This window comes from Dasypus novemcinctus, chromosome 18 (assembly GCF_030445035.2).
Source record: "Dasypus novemcinctus isolate mDasNov1 chromosome 18, mDasNov1.1.hap2, whole genome shotgun sequence".
Classification (NCBI taxonomy): Eukaryota; Metazoa; Chordata; class Mammalia; order Cingulata; family Dasypodidae; genus Dasypus; species Dasypus novemcinctus.
In genome coordinates, this window is record NC_080690.1 from 81464377 (window position 1) to 81490290 (window position 25914).

At 47.3% G+C, this 25914-nt stretch overlaps 1 protein-coding gene across 1 annotated transcript; it reads left to right on the plus strand.

The window, feature by feature from the left end:
- The first annotated feature begins 1982 nt into the window (after positions 1 to 1982).
- LOC101430331 (zinc finger and SCAN domain-containing protein 5B) lies at positions 1983 to 7210 on the plus strand. The gene is made up of 3 exons (XM_012530352.4): positions 1983 to 2366; positions 4821 to 5027; positions 6779 to 7210. The coding sequence occupies exons 1-3, from the start codon at positions 1983 to 1985 to the stop codon at positions 7202 to 7204; spliced, it is 1017 nt and encodes a 338-aa protein (XP_012385806.2). The 3' UTR covers positions 7205 to 7210.
- Positions 7211 to 25914: the final 18704 nt, after the last annotated feature.

Here is a 25914-nt window from a genome sequence, read left to right on the forward strand (position 1 = left end):
AAAGAGAGGCATTGCTGCTCAGAGCAGACCTGAGAGCAGGTCCCAGGTGCTGGGACATTGAAAGCAAGGCTGGACGGAGGTGAGTCAAGGGTGGAGGCGTCTAAGGGGGCTTGGTAACTAGGGTGGATTTGGGCTTCAATTCACCAGCGTTAGCTCTGAGACCCGTGGAAGCAACGGACCACCCTCGTCCTCCAAGGATCCCACGTGTAAAATGGACGTAACGTTAGCACTCATGATGTGGTTTTTACTTTAAACCAGGTTTCCCTGGGGGACACAATTGTCCGTTGGTTGTGAACTACTGCTTTAAACAAAAATCACTGAAACGTATTAACCAATAACAAAGTGCGAGGCATATTATCAGCCTCCTCTTATTTTATCCTCAAACAATTTAAGAAGTAAGTTTTATTGGCTCCATTTTATAGAGAAGGATGTTGAGGCTTGGCAGAGCTCAGTTATTTGCTCAAGAATTTCCAGCTAATTAGAGCTAAAACATGAAATTTTAACAACCTTGAAGAGAAACAAGATTCCCCTAATGATCTGAACTATGAACAATTTGTCCATTACACATTTTAGGCTAATGTGTTCTCTTTGAGTTATTCTGTATGGCATTCGGTTTCCCTGAGGATCTTCCAAAGAAGATCCTTTTGATCCTTTTTGGATGCTTCTAAAAAGCATCCCTGGCTTTTTATAGCCCATAGGGCAAAAAATCAAACTTTTAATTACAGATCATCAGCCTTTGGGGCGGGTCAGACTCTCAGCCTGTCTCTCTGCCTGGGGCCTGCAGCCTTCACTGGTGTGGTGGATCTCCCTGGAATCGAGTGCTGAAACGTGCGCTGCTTTTACCTTTTCCTCTAGTTCTCCTGTTCGCTTAATGTGAAAGGAACACAAACGGATTAAAAATCACTTACCTAATCACTGTGTTCTTCCAGATTTCCAGGGACATGAACCCACTTTGAGTTCCCAGATGCCTTTTCTCATATCTCTATGCTTTGCAAGAGTTTTCCCACCTAGACACAGGAATCTCTGAACCCCCACCTCTTCTAGGGTGGCAGTTCTCTCTATCCCCACTGACTTGCCGAGGACCTCCCTTCTCAAATCTTTCTCCTCTCTCCAGACCTTTGGGTTCACCCCTTCCCTATGGCTAAAAGGAAAGCAGGGTTGTGTTTTTCTCATCCACTGTATGTGGAATAAAATAGATGTTTGGAGATTTTCATCAGCTCTTGCTTTTCAAAGCTAAGTTTTGGACCTCCTAAAACCTTTCTCCTAATTTCCTGTTTCCTGAAAATTTGAAAGATTATTTGATTTTAAGTGCAGTTTTCTGGGATGAGATTTCAAGTATCCATTCAGGAGTTTAATTCTTTTAGTTCTTTCAAGATTTTCTGTGCCCTCCCTTTTGTGGAACACATGAATATCCTGGGGATGGGGGGAGGGAAGAAATCTTAATATTTCCCAACATTGCTATGTCATGTGGTGTTTTCAGGTGGAAAATATTTTTCTTTGCTTTTCTGCATAATTATGACCAGTATGGCTTTGCTATGTGTCTTAACTGGATGGATGGATATAAGAACTGACATTCTTCTTAAAACAGATTTTAGGAGCTTCACATACATCATCAGGTTTAATTTACCATAGAGAGCAATATTACCCCCAATTTACAGAAGGGAAAGCTGACCCTACTTCTGCACATTCATAGCTCAGGGTCTAGGGGCCATTCAGACACTTAAACCAGTATGTGTAGTAAAAGGTGGGCGTTGGGAGAGTAACAGTGTGGATTAATTTCCACTGTACCAAATACATCAATGGGTGAGGTATCTCTGTGGGCTAAGGGATTAGAGGGGTGGGCAGGAGGAGGTGTAACAAGTTAAACTGATCTGGTCCATCCTTTATTTCCAGGCAGACCTCTTTAGATAGGTCTCAATTAGATATCAGCATTTGGAAGAGATTGTAAGTATTTAATTGTACTGGAAAGTTTTCCACTCAATATGGCTACAGACCTGACAGTTTCATCATCTAAAAGAAAATCCCATGACAGCCCTGGGTCAGAGCCACCACAGTTTGTATCATCCCAAGGAACTGGTCTTGAAGAGCAAGACTGTGACTCTGAGACTTGGCACGTCAGCTTTAGAGGATTTGCCTGCCCGGAGGAGCTGGACCCCATCACGTGTCTCAGGAGACTCTCTGAGCTCTGCCATTTCTGGCTGAGGCCAGACCTCCACACCAAGGAGCAGATTCTGGATAAGCTGGTGATGGAACAGTTCATGATCTGCATGCCCCTGGAACTCCAGGTCTTAGTCAAGGAGAGTGGTGTAAAGAGTTGCAAAGACTTGGAGAATATGCTGAGAAATAACAGGACACCCAAGATGTGGGTAAGTAGGAGTCTTATGATTTGTGTAGGAAAAATAGCTGTGATGGAGGCTGCAAGGTAGATTTGGACTAGAAAGAATATGGGTTTATTCTAGGTCAGTGGTTCTCAACTGGGGAGATTTTCCCACACCCCCCTGGGATAATGTCTGGAGGCATTTTTTTAAAATTAAAATTATTTATTTTTACGAATTACATTCAAAAAACACGAGGTCCCAATCAACCCCACCGCCTCCACCCCCCACTCCCCCCACAGCAACACTCTCTCCCATCATTGTGAGACATCCATTGCACCCAGTAAGTACATCTCTGAACATCACTGCACCCCGTAGTCAATGGTCCACATCATAGCCCACACTCTCCCCCGTTCCATCCAGTGGGCCCTGGGGGGGTCTACAATGTCCTGTAATTGTCTGTGAAGCACCACCCAGGACAACTCCACGTCCTGAAAACGCCTCCACATCTCATCTCTTCCTCCCATTCCCCAAACCCAGCAGCCACCATGGCTACCCTTCCCACACCCATTCCACATTTTCTCTGTGGACATTGGATTGGTTGTGTCCATTGCACATCTATGTCAAGTGGGGACTTATATTCCACATGGATACTGGATGCACTCCTCCTGCTTTCAGTTGTAGACACTCTAGGCTCCATGGTGTGGTGGTTGACCTTCTTCAACTCCATGTTAGCTGAGTGGGGTCAGTCCAATAAATCAAAGTGTAGGAGTTGAAGTCTGTTGAGGCTCTGGGCCTGGGTGTCTTATTATCAGTCCAGAGATTCAAATCCCCTAAATATATCTTAAACCCCAGCACCAACTACAATTTCTGGAGGCATTTTTGGTTGTAATGACAGGAGGAGGGGTGCTTCTGGCCTCTGGTGGGAAGGAGCCAAGGATACTGCTAAACATTCCCCAATGCCTGGCACAGTCCCCCACAATAAAGAATTATCCAGCCCCAAACATTAAGAGTGCCAAGAATGCAGACCCTGTTCTAAGGCCATGTATTAGGCAAAGTAGCTCTTGGGTCATCAGCTATAATGCATTTCACCAGTAGATGGGTCAAGAGCTATTTATTGAGAATTTTCAAGGTGTGGCATTAACTCAGCACAACCAATCAAAGTGCAATGGTTAAAGATCCAGTAGACAGGATTACTATCTTCTGAAGGTTGAAGAGAATGAGCATTTGAGATTAAAGCCTGCCTTTGGTCCAAAACTGGCATAAAAAACCTCATATTTGGAAACAGCAGGAAGAGAGGAAATGATGGGAGATGCAGGTAAATTTGTTTACAAATGACAGAATGGATATAAAGGAAATTTATGTCTTGTTGCCAGCCTTTCAGCAAAAGTGGAAATTGCTTTGGGGAACTAAAAATCATAATTAATCTGAAATCAAAAGAAATTGCTAAAACTCAGCTGAGTGAGGCGGAAGAGCAAAACATTTGAAGCATCACTTTAGCAAGGTGTTGGATTTTGATTGAGCCACATCTCACACCTTTAGAGCTGAGTAGAAAAAAGTATACAGTAAAATTACAAATTTGGAGGAGTGCTCATCCGCTGAGGAGACGGGAAAAAATCAAGAGGCATTCAGGCAGATTAGATAGAGTGGCCAGACTCAAGTCAGAAACATTTCCCTGATAATTCAAAGGTGACCAACTTAAATTTGATCTAGGATAGCAGCTCTCTAGCTGGTAGCAGGGTGGTTTTGTCCTCCCTCCAGCCTGCCAGGGTCGCTGGGTCATGTCTGGGGACAGTAGGTTGTCTGGTCTGGGGAGGGGGCTGCTCCTGCCATGTGCCGGGTGGGGGCCAGGGATGCTGCTGCACGCCCTGCCATGCACAGGAGAGCCCACCACAAAGTCATGCAGCCCTGAACTTCAATAGTGTGGCGGTGGGAAACTGTTCTAGGAGATGGGTGGACAAAGAGAATCTAGAGACCATCAGCACATGTGAGGCCAACATCAAGGGAAAATACTGGTAAAATATCATGCCTGTTTGGATGTGGGGAAAGAGGCAGTAGAGTGAGTCGGAAGTGGCTCAAATGTCCTCACTGGAAGAAGGCAAGTGGTTGGTACAGCCAAATCCAATGACAAATGTAGAGAAAAGAGCTCCTGACAGGAAGCTCCTGAAGTCCCAGCCCAACATGAGACGCCATCAGCAAACCTGTTTAGACTTACCCAGAATATGCCTACATTTTTCTCTTGGGTTTGGAGACCAAACCATTCAAATAATTACAGATTTAAGTAGCATGTCAAATATTCCAAGCTCTATACAGGTACGGGAGATTAGAGAGGAAACCAATTTGAAAAGAACTGCTGTTTCCACGGAGCTAATTCTGTACCAAGAAAGACAAACTTTAAATAAGTAATTAGAGTCAAGTTTGAGTGTTTGGTAGCGAGTATACAGGGTGTATGAGAAAACTACATCCAGCTTCTTATGGGGTGTCTGATTGTGTTTGTTTTCACAGTCCATAGTCTCATTGCAAGGTCAGGAATTTCTTCTGCGAAATTCAGATGTTCAAATGGCCGAATCTGAGTCCAGTGATGCGGATGATGTGAGGGCCTTATCTGGGAATTCCCACTCCCCTGTGAGTGGGACACAGCTGGAGAACAGCCAGGAGGTTTGTGGAGAGCTGCGGGAACTGCCAGAGAACAGTGAAATGTCAAGAGGGCAGGTGAGTGTGTGATGTCCTGATCTCTAGGGAGGTTGGGGAGGCAGTGAATGAGTGAATCTGCTCGAGTAATGAGAACTTTAGCATAGGACGGGACTAGAGCAGTGGTTCTCAACTGGGGTGCGGACACATTTAGTAATGCCTGGAGACAGTTTTGTTTGCCTCAAATTGGGGAACTCTATTGACATTAATACTGTTAAATGTCCTACAATGCACAAAACAGCCTTCTGCAACAGAAGATGATCCCCAAATGACAGTAGTACTGAAGTTGAGAAACCCTGACCTAGAGCCATTTTCCTTTCAGTGTCAGGGGCCAGAAGAAGTGATGGTTGTGAGAAATAGAGTTAGACAATTAAAAAGGTAAAAATGGAAAGATGTGAACCTGATGTAGAGATGTGGTGGGTACAGATTAATGACAGATTTGGAAATCAGGTGATTATGTTTATCAGATGTGAGCAGTCTGGACACATTCACAAAACTGTTATTTGAAAAGTTGTATCACATGGAGATGGTTAGCATGGGGAAAAGATGGGACAGGACTTCCCATGCCCCAATCTAGACATGTCAGTAATTACATTTGGTTGTCCATTTTCAGGGACATGGCATTCTCCTGCCAGACACCATTCCTGGGAAGGGTGAGCTGGAGGAACCTGAGCAGAAGTTGGAAGAGAACCTGATGGAAGACAGCGATGCAGCAACAATGCTTAAAACCCAAGAACCTCCTTTGCCGAAGCGTCCTGGTGAGTGTGGAGACAAAGGTTTATTTTTCTGTCATTTTCTGACTCTGTTCAATATTGATTTCCTCTTTTGACTGGTTGTTATTCTTATTTCTCATGCTAATTGTCAGTATACACTTACTAAGCTATATATAGATATATGCATTTATATTGCAGCCAGTTGGGACTCTGGTCAGACATGGGCCAGGTAAGTTGGTGCGTTCCGTGGTGTGTTGAGCTTATTAATATGTGTATGTATATCATAAAGGATTATCATATGGCAGTTGGGCCCCTGTTTATAGATGATCCTTTGCATATTTCATATTTTCTCAATTATTAACAGATGTTTAATAAAATAAATATATGACTGTGTATTGCTTTCTTATGCTAGCTTTAATTAAGTCATTGTATCAATTTATATACATATATAGCAATCATTAGCAAGGCATTTTATTTAGCAGAATATCATCCAGCATTACATTATCTCTGGGATAGCTGACTCTCAAATGCTGAGTGTTCTCCATCTCTACCTTTCCAGAGTGTCCTACAATCGAGTCTTTTAGGCCTGTGAGGTGGATGGGAAAATCTCGGCACACGTCAATGTTTTGGCTTAAATGAGTTTGGTATCATTTGGCTTAAATGAGTTTGGCTTAAATGAGAAAATATTATTATTAAATGTTATGTATTGAATTCCTTCTTTCAGCAGATTCCGTGGGGGCAAAGGATGAGAAAAATTCCAAAGAAGGAATTTATATTAAAAATGTGAATGCCGATGTATCTCCCACCCCCGTGTTGGAGACAGAAGTTTCTATGCAGAGTGGGCACAAAGAATATTCTCCTAAGATTCTGAGATCTTTCAAGAGAAGAAAACCAGACAATACCTCCACTTCTCAAGGACAGCCTCAAGAAGAAATTACATGTACAGACCAAAATGAATTCCTAAAACAAATTGGTTTAATATCAGTTAATTCACCAAGCACTACAGGACCAACCAGCCATCTTAATGGCCAAAGTAAAGAACCAACTGGACCAATCCAGTATCAGTGTGAGGTGTGCGAGAAAAGATTCCAGTACAAGTCTCAGTTTGACATCCACCAGAGAGCACACACAGGAGAAAGACCCTTTAAGTGCAATTCCTGTGGGAAAGGCTTCATACAGCCCTCAGACCTCAGAGTTCACCAGCGAATCCACACAGGAGAGAAGCCGTACAGATGTGAACTCTGTCACAAGGAGTTTACCCATGAGTCCACCCTGCAGGGTCACAGGAGGATCCACACAAAGGAGAAACCATTCCACTGTAAGGACTGTGGGAAATGCTTCAGCCACAAGGGGAATCTCAATGTTCACCAACGCATCCACACCGGGATCAAACCTTACAAGTGTCCCGTGTGTAGGGAAATCTTCCGTCAGCTGGGAACTTTCAAACGTCACCTAAAAATACATTCAAAAGCGACTTCTTCATGATTCCATAACCACATCCCGGTTTTCTGTGCCAAAAAGAAAGTTAGTGGTGGTTTGTCATCTACGTAATCAAGAGGAAATAATGTGTGTCAAACAAAGTACTTACAGGGCTCCTCCTCCACAGCATTAATTACCGAGATCTTTGAATAATTATTTGTTATCTAAACCTCTTGAGTGGATTTTGTTCTGTTTCATTATTTCCTATTATTTTCTTCCATCTAGGTTTGGGTTTATACTGCTCTTCTTCCAATGAATGTAAGCTTCATTAATTTTCAGTCTTTCATAATTAACTAAGGCTATTTATCCTCTCATTACACCTTATTTCATCATAAAACGTAATTATTATGTTAGAGTTTGAAATAATTGTAGATTCACAGGAAGTTGGCAAAGATACTGCAGGGAGGTCCCCTGTGCCCTTCACCCTGATTCCCCCAAAGGTAACATCGTATGTAACCAGAGTTCACCAGTTTTTCATGCAATCATGTGTGTGTGTGTGGGTCTGTGCAATTTTATTATGTGTGTAGATTCTTGTAACCACCCGTGCAGTGGATACAGACCTGCTCCATCACCACAAAGGCCACCTTTTTACAGTTAACCCTCCTCACTTCCAAGAGTTCCCACTCCAGAGATTCTGACTTAATTGGTTTGAGTCGAGGCCTGGGAATCAGGATTTCAAACACTCCCCATATAACCCTAATGTGCAGCAAAGTTTGAGAACTGTTTTTTTTAAGATTTATTTATTCATTTATTTCTCTCCTCTCCCCACCGCCACACCGTTGTCTGTTCTCTGTGTCTATTTGCTGCATCTTCTTCTTTTGACCACTTCTGTTATCAGCAGTACGGGAATCTGTTTCTTTTTGTTGCGTCATCTTGCTGTGTCAGCTCTCCCTGTGAGCAGCACCATTCCTGGGCAGGTTGCACTTCCTTTTGCGCTGGGCGGCTCTCCTTACGGGGTGCACTCCTTGCGCGTGGGGCTCCCCTACGCGGGGGACACCCCTGCATGGCAGGGCACTGCTTGCGCGCATCAGCACTGAGCATGGGCCAGCTGCACACGGGTAAAGGAGGCCCGGGGTTTGAACCGTGGACCTCCCATGTGGTAGACGGATGCCCTAATTACTGGGTCAAGTCTACCACCTCATATTGCTCTTTAAAATCGGTAAATCTAAGCCTGCTGTTACATATACCTTAAAGTTTTGTTTCTTTAAAGATTTATTTATTTATCCCCCCTCATTGTTTGTGCTCGCTCTCTGCTTTCTGTGTCTCTGTATCTACTCAACCTTAGGAGGCACTGGGAACCCAACCTGGGACCTCCCATGTGGAAGAAAGGTGATCAATCGCTTGAATCACATCTGCTCCCTGCTTTGTTGTCTTTCTCATTGTGTTTCCTCTTTGTATCTCTTCTTATATCATCTTGTTGCATTAGCTCTCCACGCCACCCCATCATGCCAGCTCACAGTCTTGTCTTCTCTAGGAGACACTGGGAACCGAACCCATGACCTCCCATGTGGTAGGCGGGCACCCAATTGCTTGAGCCACTTCCACTTCCCTTAAGCTTTTTTTGATGGATGCCCATTCCTCTGAGTGAAAACACCAAGTGTTTAGCATGGCCTGCCCCCTCTACCCCACCTGACCTGGCACAGTGACTGCCACTTCTGATGGTCCCCCAGGTACTCTCTGCTCTTCAGGGTCTCCACGCCCTTCACTGCCTGCTGGGTGGGGGCTTCTTCTGGGCCACTCACTTCTGCTGAAGAGGGGCACTAGCTCAGCAGTACTGGCCCTTCCTATCTTCTCACTTACTCAACCCTGGGAAGGAGGCTTGGCTCAAATGATTGCCATGTTTCAAAGAAGAAAGGAGATGGAGAAATGCTGCAGTCAGCTCACCATAGATTGGCTCCAAGGAAAGACAAGGCAGAACTTTACAAAATAAAGGGACAGAGAGAAAGACACAAGAGAGGAGACCGAGATGGGACCAGAAGACTCGCAGCTTCTGGAACTGAGAGCCTCGACCCTAGTTTCCACATCGCATTTATTGGGAACTACCAAGCAGCTGTTTGCTATTAGAACTGCAACATCTAACAACTGCAATATCTACAATAGAACAGGTGAAACATTTACAATAAGGAACAGGTAAGCCAGTTTCCCACAACTGAGAAGCATTATCAGGACCATCCTTTGAGGAAGCAGAAAACACAGGAATTTGCACAGGCAAAGTTGAATCAAGCAGAGGTTGACAAAGGACAGCATGGGGCACGGTTGTAAAGAAAAAAAATGGCAAAGATGACTGTCCAACAGAAATCATTAAATGGCCATCAAAATCTACAATATTTAATATCTGATCTTTGTGGAAAAAGTTTACCACTTCTGAAATGAAGAATCAAAAAGCACAATCGACTAACTATAGAGAAAAAGAGAACTCTAAAGAATACACAGGGATGAGGAGGGGACACAGGGGTGAGCATCTCGGAGAAGCAGCGTGCCCCCCACCCAAATGGAGACTGGGAAAGCCACACTCTCACTGACAGGGTTTACCCACACTCACCAACAGGGCTTACCCACACTCACTAACAGGGTTTATCCACACTCACCAACAGGGTTTACCCACACTCACCAACAGGGCTTACCCACACTCACCAACAGGGTTTACCCACACTCACTAACAGGGTTTATCCACACTCACTAACAGGGTTTACCCACACTCACCAACAGGGTTTACCCACACTCACCAACAGGGTTTACCCACACTAACAGGATTTATATTACACACTCACTAACAGGGCTTACCCACACTCACTAACAGGGCTTACCCACACTCACCAACAGGGCTTACCCACACTCACTAACAGGGTTTACCCACACTCACCAACAGGGTTTACCCACACTAACAGGATTTATATTACACACTCACTAACAGGGTTTATCCACACTCACTAACAGGGCTTACCCACACTCACCAACAGGGTTTACCCACACTCACTAACAGGGTTTACCCACACTCACCAACAGGGTTTACCCACACTCACTAACAGGGTTTACCCCACACTCACTAACAGGGTTTATCCACACTCACAGGGTTTACCCACACTCACCAACAGGGTTTACCCACACTCACTAACAGGGTTTACCCCACACTCACCAACAGGGCTTACCCACACTCACTAACAGGGTTTACCCCACACTCACTAACAGGGTTTATCCACACTCACAGGGTTTACCCACACTCACCAACAGGGTTTACCCACACTCACTCACAGGGTTTACCCACACTCACCAACAGGGTTTATCCACACTCACCAACAGGGTTTACCCACAGTCACCAACAGGGTTTACCCCACACTCACTAATAGGGTTTACCTCACACTCACTAACAGGGTTTATATCACACACTCACCAACAGGGTTTACCCACAGTCACCAACAGGGTTTACCCCACACTCACTAACAGGGTTTATATCACACACTCACCAACAGGGTTTACCCACAGTCACCAACAGGGTTTACCCACACTCACTAATAGGGTTTACCTCACACTCACTAACAGGGTTTATATCACACACTCACCAACAGGGTTTATCCCACACTCACTAACAGGGTTTACCCACACTCACTAACAGGGTTTACCCACACTCACTAACAGGGCTTACCCACACTCACCAACAGGGCTTACCCACACTCACTAACAGGGCTTACCCACACTCACCAACAGGGTTTACCCACACTCACTAACAGGGTTTACCCACACTCACCAACAGGGTTTACCCCACACTCACTAACAGGGTTTACCCACACTCACTAACAGGGTTTACCCACACTCACCAACAGGGCTTACCCACACTCACCAACAGGGCTTACCCACACTCACCAACAGGGTTTACCCACACTCACTAACAGGGTTTACCCACACTCACCAACAGGGTTTACCCCACACTCACTAACAGGGTTTACCCACACTCACCAACAGGGTTTACCCCACACTCACTAACAGGGTTTACCCACACTCACTAACAGGGCTTACCCACACTCACTAACAGGGCTTACCCACACTCACCAACAGGGTTTACCCACACTCACTAACAGGGTTTACCCACACTCACCAACAGGGTTTACCCCACACTCACTAACAGGGTTTACCCACACTCACTAACAGGGTTTACCCACACTCACCAACAGGGTTTACCCACACTCACTAACAGGGTTTACCCACACTCACCAACAGGGTTTACCCCACACTCACTAACAGGGTTTACCCACACTCACCAACAGGGTTTACCCACACTCACTAACAGGGTTTACCCACACTCACCAACAGGGTTTACCCCACACTCACTAACAGGGTTTACCCACACTCACTAACAGGGTTTATATCACACTCACTAACAGGGTTTACCCACACTCACTAACAGGGCTTACCCACACTCACCAACAGGGCTTACCCACACTCACCAACAGGGTTTACCCACACTCACTAACAGGGTTTACCCACACTCACCAACAGGGTTTACCCCACACTCACTAACAGGGTTTACCCACACTCACTAACAGGGTTTACCTCACACTCACTAACAGGGTTTACCCACACTTACTAACAGGGTTTACCCACACTCACTAACAGGGTTTACCCACACTCACTAACAGAATTTATCCCACACTCACTAACAGGGTTTATCCACACTCACTAACAGGGTTTACCCACACTCACTAACAGGGTTTACCCACACTCACCAACAGGGTTTACCCCACACTCACTAACAGGGTTTACCCACACTCACTAACAGGGTTTACCTCACACTCACTAACAGGGTTTACCCACACTTACTAACAGGGTTTACCCACACTCACTAACAGGGTTTACCCACACTCACTAACAGAATTTATCCCACACTCACTAACAGGGTTTATCCACACTCACCAACAGGGTTTACCCCACACTCACTAACAGGGTTTACCCACACTCACTAACAGGGTTTATATCACACTCACTAACAGGGTTTACCCACACTCACTAACAGGGCTTACCCACACTCACCAACAGGGCTTACCCACACTCACTAACAGGGCTTACCCACACTCACCAACAGGGTTTACCCACACTCACTAACAGGGTTTACCCACACTCACCAACAGGGTTTACCCCACACTCACTAACAGGGTTTACCCACACTCACTAACAGGGTTTACCCACACTCACCAACAGGGTTTACCCACACTCACTAACAGGGTTTACCCCACACTCACTAACAGGGTTTACCCACACTCACTAACAGGGTTTACCCACACTCACCAACAGGGTTTACCCACACTCACTAACAGGGTTTACCCACACTCACCAACAGGGTTTACCCCACACTCACTAACAGGGTTTACCCACACTCACCAACAGGGTTTACCCACACTCACTAACAGGGTTTACCCACACTCACCAACAGGGTTTACCCCACACTCACTAACAGGGTTTACCCACACTCACTAACAGGGTTTATATCACACTCACTAACAGGGTTTACCCACACTCACTAACAGGGCTTACCCACACTCACCAACAGGGCTTACCCACACTCACTAACAGGGCTTACCCACACTCACCAACAGGGTTTACCCACACTCACTAACAGGGTTTACCCACACTCACCAACAGGGTTTACCCCACACTCACTAACAGGGTTTACCCACACTCACTAACAGGGTTTACCTCACACTCACTAACAGGGTTTACCCACACTCACTCACAGGGTTTACCCACACTCACCAACAGGGTTTATCCACACTCACCAACAGGGTTATCCACAGTCACCAACAGGGTTTACCCCACACTCACTAATAGGGTTTACCTCACACTCACTAACAGGGTTTATATCACACACTCACCAACAGGGTTTACCCACAGTCACCAACAGGGTTTACCCCACACTCACTAACAGGGTTTATATCACACACTCACCAACAGGGTTTACCCACAGTCACCAACAGGGTTTACCCACACTCACTAATAGGGTTTACCTCACACTCACTAACAGGGTTTATATCACACACTCACCAACAGGGTTTATCCCACACTCACTAACAGGGTTTACCCACAGTCACTAACAGGGTTTACCCACACTCACTAACAGGGCTTACCCACACTCACCAACAGGGCTTACCCACACTCACTAACAGGGCTTACCCACACTCACCAACAGGGTTTACCCACACTCACTAACAGGGTTTACCCACACTCACCAACAGGGTTTACCCCACACTCACTAACAGGGCTTACTCACACTCACCAACAGGGTTTACCCACACTCACTAACAGGGTTTACCCACACTCACCAACAGGGTTTACCCCACACTCACTAACAGGGTTTACCCACACTCACTAACAGGGTTTACCTCACACTCACTAACAGGGTTTACCCACACTTACTAACAGGGTTTACCCACACTCACTAACAGGGTTTACCCACACTCACTAACAGAATTTATCCCACACTCACTAACAGGGTTTATCCACACTCACTAACAGGGTTTACCCACACTCACTAACAGGGTTTACCCACACTCACCAACAGGGTTTACCCCACACTCACTAACAGGGTTTACCCACACTCACTAACAGGGTTTACCTCACACTCACTAACAGGGTTTACCCACACTTACTAACAGGGTTTACCCACACTCACTAACAGGGTTTACCCACACTCACTAACAGAATTTATCCCACACTCACTAACAGGGTTTATCCACACTCACCAACAGGGTTTACCCCACACTCACTAACAGGGTTTACCCACACTCACTAACAGGGTTTATATCACACTCACTAACAGGGTTTACCCACACTCACTAACAGGGCTTACCCACACTCACCAACAGGGCTTACCCACACTCACTAACAGGGCTTACCCACACTCACCAACAGGGTTTACCCCACACTCACTAACAGGGTTTACCCACACTCACTAACAGGGTTTACCTCACACTCACTAACAGGGTTTACCCACACTTACTAACAGGGTTTACCCACACTCACTAACAGGGTTTACCCACACTCACCAACAGGGTTTACCCCACACTCACTAACAGGGTTTACCCACACTCACTAACAGGGTTTACCCACACTCACCAACAGGGTTTACCCACACTCACTAACAGGGTTTACCCCACACTCACCAACAGGGTTTACCCACACTCACTAACAGGGTTTTATTCCCAGGGATTTATCCCCCACACAATGAAGCATTCTGGGGACAGCAGGGCAGGCTTCCCAAGCTGACCCATAAATGGCTTGTGGACATCAAACAGTGGCTGGCTTGGCGTTTTTGTGGAACTTAGGGAGGCGTTCCTGCATTGTTTGAACTTCCTCCTGGCCCCGCGCAGGGCGCTCCAGCACCCAGCCCCTACCACCTTACCGAGAGCCTGGGCTGACAGGGAAGAGCGGGGAGGGGGCTCAAAAGATAGTCGTTGTCCTGGGTCAAGTCAATTAGCAGTGTGAGCTCTCAGATCTTAGTTTTATCACCCAGACACAGCTATTTTGGCAAACAATTTCCTCAAAAAGTTATTACCAAACTGCGTGAGTGCGTTGGGGCGACAGACACACACCTGGGAAATCTAATTGCTGCGTGATTTTTCCATAAATCTGCAACTGCTCTAAAAATATTTTTAAAAATAATTTTAAAACGTTATTATACCAGATTCAGTGCCTCAGTGTTTCTGCATCTGCAGGATAGGCATAAGTTAGCACCCTCCTTCTCTGTTCTTGGGAGGATTAATGACTTACCTCACCTAAAGTCCTTAAGTTTAGAGCTCAATAAATGTTATAAAGCAGGTGAAACCCGTTAATAATGCTTCTTCCAGAGACAAGTGTTTTTAGGGGTAGCAGATTTTCAGTTTTTATTGTGTCTACTACTGACCTGTTTCAAAATCTGCCATGAGCTGGGGTCAGGCTATAATTTAAAAACTAACAAGGCACCTGCAGTTTTTTTTTTTTTAAAGTCAGCTCTCAACATCAAATAACATGATTCCGAGTCTTTATTTCGCCCAGGGAGGGTGCAGTCCTCTTGGGAGAGGGTGAAGCCTCTGCTTCTTCCCAGACAGCCAAGGGGACACCAAGGGCGCTGGCCAAGTCGGAAGCAGAAGCGCCCCCAGCGCCCCCCACTGGTCACGCGCGGTGGTGCGCCCACTTGGAAGGAGGCCTGCGGGCTGCGGTGGTGGCAAAGCGGGCCCGGGGGAGGGGGGCAAATGTCTGAAGCTCCTTCCCCAAAGGGCGGGTTTGGAGCGGAGAGGCTCAAGCGCAGCTCCTTTCCCTAGGAGCCGCTGCCCAGCACCACCAGGACTGCTCTGCTCCGCACCTTGCGAGGCCCCAGTCCAGCACTGCCTGTTGCATAATTCTAATTCTGGAGTTTTGCATGCAGAAATCCACTTGCATGGCAATCGGTAGCAATGGCCCAGGATCTGTTCTTTTTGTCGTCTTTAAAAGTAACAGAGGAGGGTGGCAGACTTGGCCCACTGGTTAGGGCACCCGCCTACCACATGGGAGGTCCGCGGTTCAAACCCCGGGCCTCCTTGACCCGTGTGGAGCTGGTCTGTGCACAGTGCTGATGTGCGCAAGGAGTGCCCTGCCACGCAGGGGTGTCCTCTGCGTAGGGGAGCCCCACGCACAAGGAGTGCACCCTGTAAGGAGAGCCACCCAGCATGAAAGAAAGTGCAGCCTGCCCAGGAGTGTGCCTTGTAAGGAGAGCTACCCAGCGCGAAAGAAAGTGCAGCCGGCCCAGGAATGGCGCGGCACACACGGAGAGCTGACACAAGATGATGCAACAAAAAGAAACAGAGATTCCCATGCTGCTGACAACAACAGAAGTGGACAAAGAAGACGCAGCAAAAAGACACAGAGAACAGACAACAGTGGTGGGGGGGAGGGGAAATAAATAAATAAATAAATAAATCTTTAAAAAAATAAAAGTAACAGAGGAGATAAGGAGCAAGAGTGCTCTGTGGCTGGGGGCATGGGCTTATTTTATTTTATTATTATTTTTTTAAAATCAATTTTATTGATACGTAATAATAAAACATAAATCCATCCAAAGTGTACAGTCAATGGTATTTAGTATAATCACATAGCGGTGCATTCATCACTTCAGTCATTATTAGAGCATTTGCATTATTCCAATAATAATAAACAAAAAACAGACCCCCAAAAGCCCCTCATTACATCTCTTTATGCTTTTCCTATTGTACAAAGTTGCTATTCTGTTTCTGTCTCTCTAGCTTACTTGTATTTATATTTTGTAAAAGCAGTCTTAGATATGCAATATACACATAAGGCTGTAAAGCTTTGGAAATGAATAGAACTGGTGAAAGCACATCATAGTGTTTGTAAATAGCAGAGCTATTATATGGGTATGACAGTGGTTGAAAAAAGTCTAAGGACATGTATATTACTAGAAGGAAAGGTAAAGTATTGAACTTGGGACTGTATACATGGTGAACCCTCATGGAAATCAAATATGGGTGATATAGCATATATAAGAGGACAGGTGTTTTTAACCACTAGGTTACATTGACACTCCAAAAATTTTTTAAGAACCAGGATTTAAATGATTACATTAGCCAGAGTTGCTTTGGGGTAGATTAATTCTCTGTCTAAATACCTAGGATTACATGATTAGGCATGAAGAAATAGCATTTTAAAATGTCTGCGAGTGGCCCAAGGTGAGTGTTTTTAAACATGTAATGGGCACAGGAGAGCAGAGAACACACGTATGCTGTGTGGAGTTTTCTTCTCAACGTTTCTATTCAGGCTTTCTTCTCCCTTGTCCCCTAAAACGGCTCTGCCCTGGTTTGAGCCTTTTGTGGACCCCAGGAAATCCTGTTCTGAAAGTGAAGCCATTGCCTTGCCGGCTTCAGGGAGCCTTTGGATTGGATTCAGTTAAAAGGGAGGGGCCTTTTGATTAGATTCAGTTAAGGGGCCTTTTGATTAGATTCAGTTAAGGGGCCTTTTGATTAACTCATTCCTTTTGATTAGCTTGCAGCACCCAGGTGGGTCGTGGTCCCTCACTGGAGACAGGGAAGAGCTGCCGCTTCACCTGCCGTGTGAGGACTCCAGTGTCCACAGCTGCAGAGACACAGACACCCCAGAGGCTGCGAGAGGGCAGGGGCTGGAATCCACGGAACAGCCAAAGCTGGAGCAGCGGGAAGAGAGAGGGAGAGAGGAGCCCGTGCCTGGGGCCCGCGGCTGAGCTGGGGAGAAGGGGGCCTGGAGGAGGCCGAGGAGAGCAGCCCTGGGCCTCCCCGCGGGGCTGCAGCCAGGCGGCCGCGGCTCTGATGGCGCCTTGACGTCCACAGCCTCAGAGCTGGAAGCTTTCACCCGAATAAGTCCCCGTCACAACAGGCTCCCCTTCAGGAAGTTCGCACTGGCAGCCTTCAGCAAACCAAGACGGCTCTGAACAGTCGAGGGGACTCCAGCTGGCCGAGGCCACTTCCCAGGCCTCTCCTGCCTCAGCCGCAGCCCCGCCGGGGGTCGACGGCCCCTTCCTCTCAGGACCCCTCGTCCTCTGAATGGAGGGGCACGCTGACTTTATTTTCCTTCTCACTGGCTTCTCTCTGCCTCCTTTCTCTTGCCTCCCCCTCTTCTACCAGACCCAGAAATAGCGGAAGGTCCTAGTTATGCAGTGAAAACGTCAGATTGTCAGAGGGAAGGTTTTTTAAAGATTGTTTAAGCAACACTCATATGGAGCAATTAGAAAATATAAAGAAAAATAAAATAATTTAAAACACACATCCCCCCAATACCTAGAGGAGAAAAAAAGAAAAAAGAAGGAAAAAAAAGCAACATCTCAGCTTAGGTCAGGAGGGACAGGAAACCGGAGGAGATCAGGTGTCAGCGGCAAGGCTGGGCACTGGGGCTTCGTATTTGGTACCATGATCCCTTCCAGGGCTGAGTGGTGGGAACAGACACTGATCAGGGTCATCAGGGGGCCCCCATTCTCCAGAGAAACCTTCCTGGCTTCCTGGCTTTAGATGGCAGGGAAGGTGGGAAGTAGACGAGTGACTTACCGAGGGTTCTGGAGAGTCGGGACCAGGAGCCATGAGCTGTGAGCAGGCAGGGAGGACGCGGGTCAGTGCTCAGGAGGGAGGTCGTGGTCCAAGGTCCATAGGGGAAGGGGTGGCAAGACGTGGGGTCAGCGCCCAGGGTATCATCATGAGAAACAACGTACCTGGGGCCAAGACCAGGACAAACGTGAGAGCAAGGGGATTCCAGACGATGGGTCTAGATGAGCCTGCCCCGGATGTGCCGTCAGGACAGATCCAGAGCTCTCCGGGGCCTCTAGAGCAGCGGGGCTCCAGAGCTGCGGCACCTGGGTGGGCCTGGCCAGCTCACCTCTCACCGGCTGTGTGGCCCTGGGCATGCTCAGAACCTCTCTGGGCCTCCTGCAAACAGCTGTGAGGCTGGGCCCCAGGCCTGATTCAAAGCAGGGGTGATGTGAAGGCCCCTCAGCACTGTGGGTGCTGACAGCGAGCACCCGGCTCCTTCCTGCACCAGAACCTCTGGTCTGCTGGACACCGGCCCGAGCGGGCCAAGCCATGACCTAAAGGGCCCAGGGCCCCCTGTGGAGCAGTGTCCTCACAGCTCGGGGCAGTGTCGGGCACTGGAGTCACAACACGGCATGGTCAAGTCCAGGCCCTTGTCAGCGGGGTCGGAGCACGAGCCATAGTGAGTCGGGGGCTTCGTTCCTATGACTGGTGTCCCTAAGAAAGGAATAGGGGACAGGGGAGTGGGAGCCGGAGGTGGACACAGAAGAAACCACCACGGAGAAAACGAGCAGCCTCGGGGGCCCAGGGCTGCTCTGCTCTTACAGCCCCTTTCAAAGTCTCAGTCCCCCTAAAGTGTTCCCAGTCATTCACTCCCGCCCTTCTCTCTCGCCATGGCCCAAGGCTGTTTCCCGCTTTGGCGTGTTCTCTCCCCACAGAGAAGCTGCTGTTTTGCCCGCCTGCCCCGAGGGCCTGGTAATGTCCCTCCTCACAGCCTGCCAGGAGAGACCGAGAGCACGGCTTGTCCTCTGCTTCAGAGGCCCTGAGAGGGGCCTTAGAGTTTTTTTTTAAAGATTTATTTATTTATTTTTCTCCCCTTCCCCCTCATTCCCCCGTCCCGGTTGTCTATTCTCTGTGTCTATTTGCTGCGTCTTCTTTTTTGTCCGCTTCTGTTGTTGTCAGCGGCACGGGAATCTGTGTTTCTTTTCATTGTGTCATCTTGTTGTGTCAGCTCTCTGTGTATGCGGCGCCATTCCTGGGCAGGCTGCACTTTCTTTCGCGCTGGGTGGCTCTCCTTACGGGGCGCACTCCTTGCGTGTGGGGCTCCCCTACGCGGGGGACATCCCTGCGTGGCAGGGCACTCCTTGCGTGCATCAGCTGCACACGGGTCAAGGAGGCCCAGGGTTTGAACTGCGGACATCCCATGTGGTAGATGGACGCCCTAACCACTGGGCCAAGTCCACTTTCCTCCTTAGATTTTTAATGAGCCCCAGAGTGCACAGCTCAGCTTCTGCCCCTTGAGATGCCAAATTGTCACCTGAAAGTTTACTCTGAGAATCTGGAAAACAGTGTTTATCAGTTGCCTGCCTCGGGGGCCTCGTGCTTCAAAGCTTATTGAAAAACACTAATTACCCCTGGTTTCTCATCATAGAAATAATGTGTTTATTTGATAAATTTGGAAAACCCAGATAAAGGATAATGGAGACTATATAAGTCCTCCGTAACCCCACCGCGTAAAGACAAGCAGCCTTAGGACTTAGTGTGTGTCCTTTTGATAGTTTTCTTATGTAAATGTGAACAAATAAACCAAGAAATACCATTTAAATCTAAATCAAAATGATTATATCCATCTATAAATATCAATGTTTATAGTTTGTAGATTTATAAATATAAATATATTTTCAAACACGTTTGTTAAAAACCACTTAAAAATGTATGTTTTAAAATGTGAAATGATGGGGGGCATGAAGAGACTTAAACACAGACATGATTAGATTTTCGTTTAAAACAAACCAAAGGGCCTGGAGGCGAGTTTGGAGACAGACATGGGTCACTTGCTGTCTGCAGCCCGCAGCGGGGAGGCGCAGGCAATGGAGAGGAGAGAAGAGTGGAGAAGGATTCAGAGCGGGAAGGGCAGGGGCCGTGGTGGATCATAGCTGCAGATGGAGGTGAAGGAAAGCAAACGGGTGGTTTTAGGAGGGTGGTGGACATCACCGAGAGGGAGGCCCGAGAGAAGAAGGGGGTGAAGAGGAAGTGTTCACGGGGTGTCCCGGAGGTGGGGTACCAGGTCAGGGCCCTGGGCTTGCCCTCCCGACTCACCCTCGTCTCTAGAGGGGTCGGTTAGCACGGAGGGGCTGAAGACAGTGCAGAGAGCAGAGCTGGGCTCCAGGGGGAGGCCCAGGGGTGCTCGTGGAGGCTGGGAGGACACAGAGGGGGAGGTGGAACTGTGGGGGGCCTCTTAGGACAGGGACGTGGGGGTGGAGATGAAAGAAGAGGCTCAGGTGACGTTCAGAAGGTCGAATCCCTGGGACCGGGTGACTGATCAAGGCTGGGAAGAGAGCAAAGGGGGCGGGGGGTGCCCCCGAGGGCTGGTCTCGGTGTTCTTGGAGAGGACGTCATGGAGGACACGAGCACTTGCTCCCTGGGCTGTGGCCTGCAGGGCCCCCAGGGCTACACAGGCCGTGCACGTGCTGGAACTAGGCGCCCCTGTTCTCAGCTGCCTGGCGAGCTGGCCGCCTCCTCTCCTGTCTCCCCCATCCCCCCTCACCTTCCTGGATGCAGGCCCGAGTGACATGGAGGCCACAGGAAGGTTTCAGAAAGCTTGCTGCACAGCCCTTGGTGCTGCCCCAGGGGCTGCGGGAGCAGTTTCAGGGTCATCAGCCCACCTTTCTGTGGCCTAGAGGTGCCAGCCCTGTGTGGGCTTGGGGGCACAGAGGGGCCCCCTGAACCCTGCTCTCGACACCTCCCCGGTCGAATGGGAGTGACAGACACACAGACACCTGCCGTGTTTTCCAAAGATGGTCGCGAGGCACTCTTATCACACAGACTCCACACTTGCCATCTCACCGTCAAAAGGTGGAGTCCATTTCCTTTCCCTTCCAAGTCACAGAGTTGCGGCTCACCTGTCTCTGAGGAAATGTGGCAGCTGTGACCTTGCATGGCTTCTGAGGGCAGGTCAGCAAGGGCAATCCAACCTTCCCTCACTTGAGGTGGAGGCCGGACTGCCCTGAGCTGACAAGTGCCCTGAGGCCGCCATGCTGGGAGGAAGCCCAACTCCCCATCACAGGGAGAGGCCCTGAGGACAGGACAGGCAGCCCCCAGATGCGTCACCTGCTGTGAGACCCCAAGGAAGAACCACCCACCTGAGCCCTCCCCTAAATTCCTGACCCAGAGAAACCATGAAAGAGAGTGAAATGAGGTTGTTTTAAGCCACCACGTTTAGCAGCAATAGGTAATGGGAGCAGCATTGAATCTGCACCCCCTGCATATCCAATATCACTCTCTGCCTCTACTTACCTTGTCCCTCTTGGGATTTCCCTGTAAGATTCAAGCCCAAGAATGCAGCCAACATTCTCCTTTTGAATTAGTCCCTGGAATGAATCACACACCTGGCCTCACCTCCCACCTCAAATTTACTCTTTCCGGCCTCTCTGCTCCTTCTGTTTGTGAGAAGTGGTGAAATCCAAGAAGGTATGAGCATGGATGCATACTCAATATTTTGGTGGCTGAAAATTCATTTTTTGAGTGGCTAAAAATGACCTTTAAAAGACTTTCATGGGAAGCAGATTTGGCTCAACTGATAGAGTGTCCACCTACCACATAGGAGGCCCATGGTTCAAACCCCTCAAGGAGAGCCGCCCTGCCTGAAAAGAGTGCAGCCTGCCCAGGAGTGGCACGGCAACATGGAGAGCTGATGCAGCAAGATGACGCAACAACAAGAAGAGTCACAGATTCCCAGTGCTGCTGACAAGGATCAGGTAGACACAGAGGAACACACAGCGAATGGACACATGGAGCAGACAACGGGGGCAGGGGGAAGGGGAGAGAAAGAAAAAATATCTTAGAAAAAAAGACTTTCATATATATAAGAGACTTTTAAAATAGGTTTCCTCTTCTATTTGCAGAAAAAAACTGTAAGGTGTGTAGGCCGCTTAATCGCTGAATATCTTTACCTATAGGTCTTGCATTGAATACATTAGTCATCAATAATCTACCTATTTAAAGACCCCCGTTTGAACTCTCATGCTTTGAAGACCCATCCATTCTTGCAGAAGATAGCATTGAAAGTGCCGCTTTTCCTTTCTGTGTGATCTCTGTTGGCAGCACGCTGGAATTATTTTAGTTAATTCATTTTGGACAGAACATTTATCATCACTGTGGATCCAATTGACAGGTTATCAGTTCAGTTATCAGCACTTTGAAGAAATAAATTTTGAGGAGATATAGAAAGACATTCTGTAAAATATACAATGAGGCTCACGACTGACTTTGAGCTACTAGGAGTTTTAAGTACAGTGTTAAAAATTTGTATTGGACAGTTAAGAGAATTACCAGAGAGTGAGAGACACTGAGCTTGCCAGATAAAATCCAGGGAGCTGGCTGACTTCACAATGTGCTCCGTGAACAAGTTAAGTAAGAGAGAGGGGCTGCCATCTCAAATTTGAAAAGGTTCAGGAGCCAAAACGAGAAGACCTTTGCCCCCCACATCTTCCCCTGAGCTCACTCAGTTCCACTGCATGCCCCATCTTCTTTCTGCCCTTTGCAGTCTTCCTACTCTTTTCTGCCTCAGGGCCTTTGCATGAGTTGTTCTCTGTCTTAGTGACTCTTGCCCCAGAGTTCACTGTTCAGATCTAAATCAAACAGTCACTTGTTCCCTGAGTTCTTCTCCTGATTACTCCACAAAGCAGTGTCCCACTCAGCATGCACCAGTACCTAAAGTCACGACTTTTTGATAATATTGCTCTTCATCTCTCCACATGAGAACATAAACTCCTTAGCACTGGAGGAAGGGCACCCAGCACCCGGACCACTTGGAGGACGCTGTGCATAGGAGGTTCTCTCTTCAGCTTTGCGGCAACCTGTGATGGAGATGGCCTGGTGTGCAGCTTAGAGCAGCCCTGTCCAATATGGCAGCCACAGCCATGTGGGGCTACTTCAGCTTAAGTTAGGATGGGCTAACATCAAATAAAAGGATAACTTCCATTCCTCATTTCAAGTGCTCCGTATCTGCACGTGGCCCCTGGGCGCCATATTGCGCAGCACAGGTCTAGAACATTCCTATCTCCCAGAAGGTTCTACTGGTTTAGGGCATGGGCTGCAGTGTCAGTATTTGATCTCAAATCCTGATCTTGCCGATTGCTAGCTACATGACATCATGCAAGAAACTGGGTCTCAGTTTCTTCACCTATAAAGTGGTGCGGATAATGTTTATCTCTAAGGGCTGGATGAGATACTGTATGTAAAGGCACTTAGAAGATCACCTGGCACTCAGTAAATGCTATAAAAAGTATTAGCTATGGCTTCAGTTTTGAAAGGGGACAGAGGTCCACCAGTGCTACATGATGGAAAACACCAGGACCGCTGCCTTTAAATGTCAACACACTGGGGACTGTCACCTGCCAATGGCAAGTGAAGTTACGGATGACTTGAAATACCAAAAAAGGAAATATGATGACTGTACCATGGTGCTTCTGTATCGTTTTTTAACTTGTAACTCCTGAGCCAGATGTGGAATTGTTAGCTTGGTATTAAGAGAAGAAAATGTCACTACCTCTCACATTAGGCTAATATAATTCTAATAGCAAAAGTTTTCTGGCTAAAATAAGCTTGAGTTTAAAAGACTTATAAATATTTGATGAGAATTTTTAAACCTTTGTAACATTTCCAAATATAGAGGAAAGGTCATAGATGTTTATAAAGAGAGGGTTTCATTACAATATATTTGCTTTTTTCACCTCTCTGTTTTGTGATGCATCTTTCCTTGAATATTTAGTTAGCCTAAATTTAGCCCTTCTCAATTACTTTTCCATAGAGAAAATTATTTTCTTTTAGTGGGAGTTCTAAATGGAAATTTGATTTCAGAATGGTTGATGGAAATAGACCTAAGCAGTGTTATATTGGTACATCATGAAAATGAGCCGAATTCTAACTTTTCTCATACTTAATTCCAAGGAAAGGCATCATGGGCAAGGAAAGGCATCATGGGTTTCTGGAAGAGATAAATATATAAGAACTTCTTAACTATCTAAATATATATTTTTAAACTTAACTTTCAGCTTTTCTACATTTAAGTAAAATGGTTAGGCTCATAATGAAAATGTAAATTTTCTGGAGGAACAGAATTTAAGACTTAACCATGTTTGATATATTTTAGTGAAATCAAAGAAACAGAGTTCAGTTCACATTTCACTCAAACTATATACTTATTGATTTTTGAGAGAAATATGGCAAAGGAGGAAAAGTCTATATGAAGCAACTTGAGTACCAAATTAACCAACTAATTGCAACTATCTGACCTCACTCAATCATTTTTAGTACTGACTGCACTCCACTTCTAAGAAAAGAGCACGCACTGCCCTTTTCCCCCGGCTTTGTTGGGACTGAAGCTCCATAACTAAGTCATGATTCTTCCTAGCCCGGAAGTCAGATCAGATCCACTAAAACCCAACCTTTCTGTCTCATAATAGAGTAAAAACCTGAACATCATTTACATTTGAAAGCATCTCCTCTAATGTTATTTAAATGCCAAGCATGTTCTTCTAGAAAAATATGTATTTTTGTTTCTGTTGTATAGCTTTTAAGTTCATCTCAGAAAAGCATGGTTTGGTGTGGACACTCATTACATTTCTGAATGCACTAGTACTCTTCTGAAACAAAGCGGGAGTATCGGTGATTATTGGCTTTACAGAAATTTCAGAGAACTAAATTTTTAAACAATTAGCTCTTCACAGTTTCTTCTGATTTTCCAGCGTACTCTGACAGAGCAGCCAGCCCTGCCTATGTGGCCTCTTGGAGTGTGCTATGAACACGCTTTTTAAGTAATTAAAAATCAAGCGATCCTTTTAAAAAGCATTAGGTTTTATTGTAATATCTCCATGGAACTCAGCAGGAAACTGAGGCTCAGGAAGGACCCAGAGCCAGGAGGGGGGCTGGAGCGGCAGGGTCCTGCACCCTCAGACCGCACAGCCTGCCACTCCCACCACATCCCTGGAGTCCCTGGGACTCTAACCCTCCTCCCTCGACCTCTCGGTGGGGAGGGGACGCCTGTGGACCATCCACCCAGGACAGGCAGCTGGAGCCCAGGACATGGCGAGCAGCACCAGGGCTCGGCCGGTAGCCTGTGAGTCGCTGGATGATGGGAGAAGGAGCCACAACGCCCAGGTCAGAGAGGGCTGATGTGGATGAGTCGGTCGCAGGGGCCTGGGGTCTCTGTGGTGCTGCCACGTGGGGTAGTGGCCCGTGGCAGGGTGGGGGCGCTCAGGCCTCCCACCACAGTCAGCTCTGGACGGCCCCAGGAGCAGCCCGGGACACTGAGCTGTTTTCACCGGTTTCCCTAGAAGGCTAGGACGTTGCTGAGGTGGCTTGGGGTTGGTGTACGCTCAGGAGCCTTGACTCTCTGGACTGGCCATGTGCCAGCTGGGCCCTGAGCCTCAGCAGAGTTGCAACTCCTTCTCCCCGCTTTTTTAGACTTACCCAGGTCAACTAGCA

Bases quoted from the DNA above. Each gene is read 5' to 3' on its own strand.
- LOC101430331 (XM_012530352.4), top strand. From the start codon at position 1,983: ATGGCTACAGACCTGACAGTTTCATCATCTAAAAGAAAATCCCATGAC. The intron at 2,367-4,820 runs GTAAGTAGGAGT...TTGTTTTCACAG, and splicing joins ACAGGACACCCAAGATGTGG to TCCATAGTCTCATTGCAAGG. The intron at 5,028-6,778 runs GTGAGTGTGTGA...GGACCAATCCAG, and splicing joins GTGAAATGTCAAGAGGGCAG to TATCAGTGTGAGGTGTGCGA.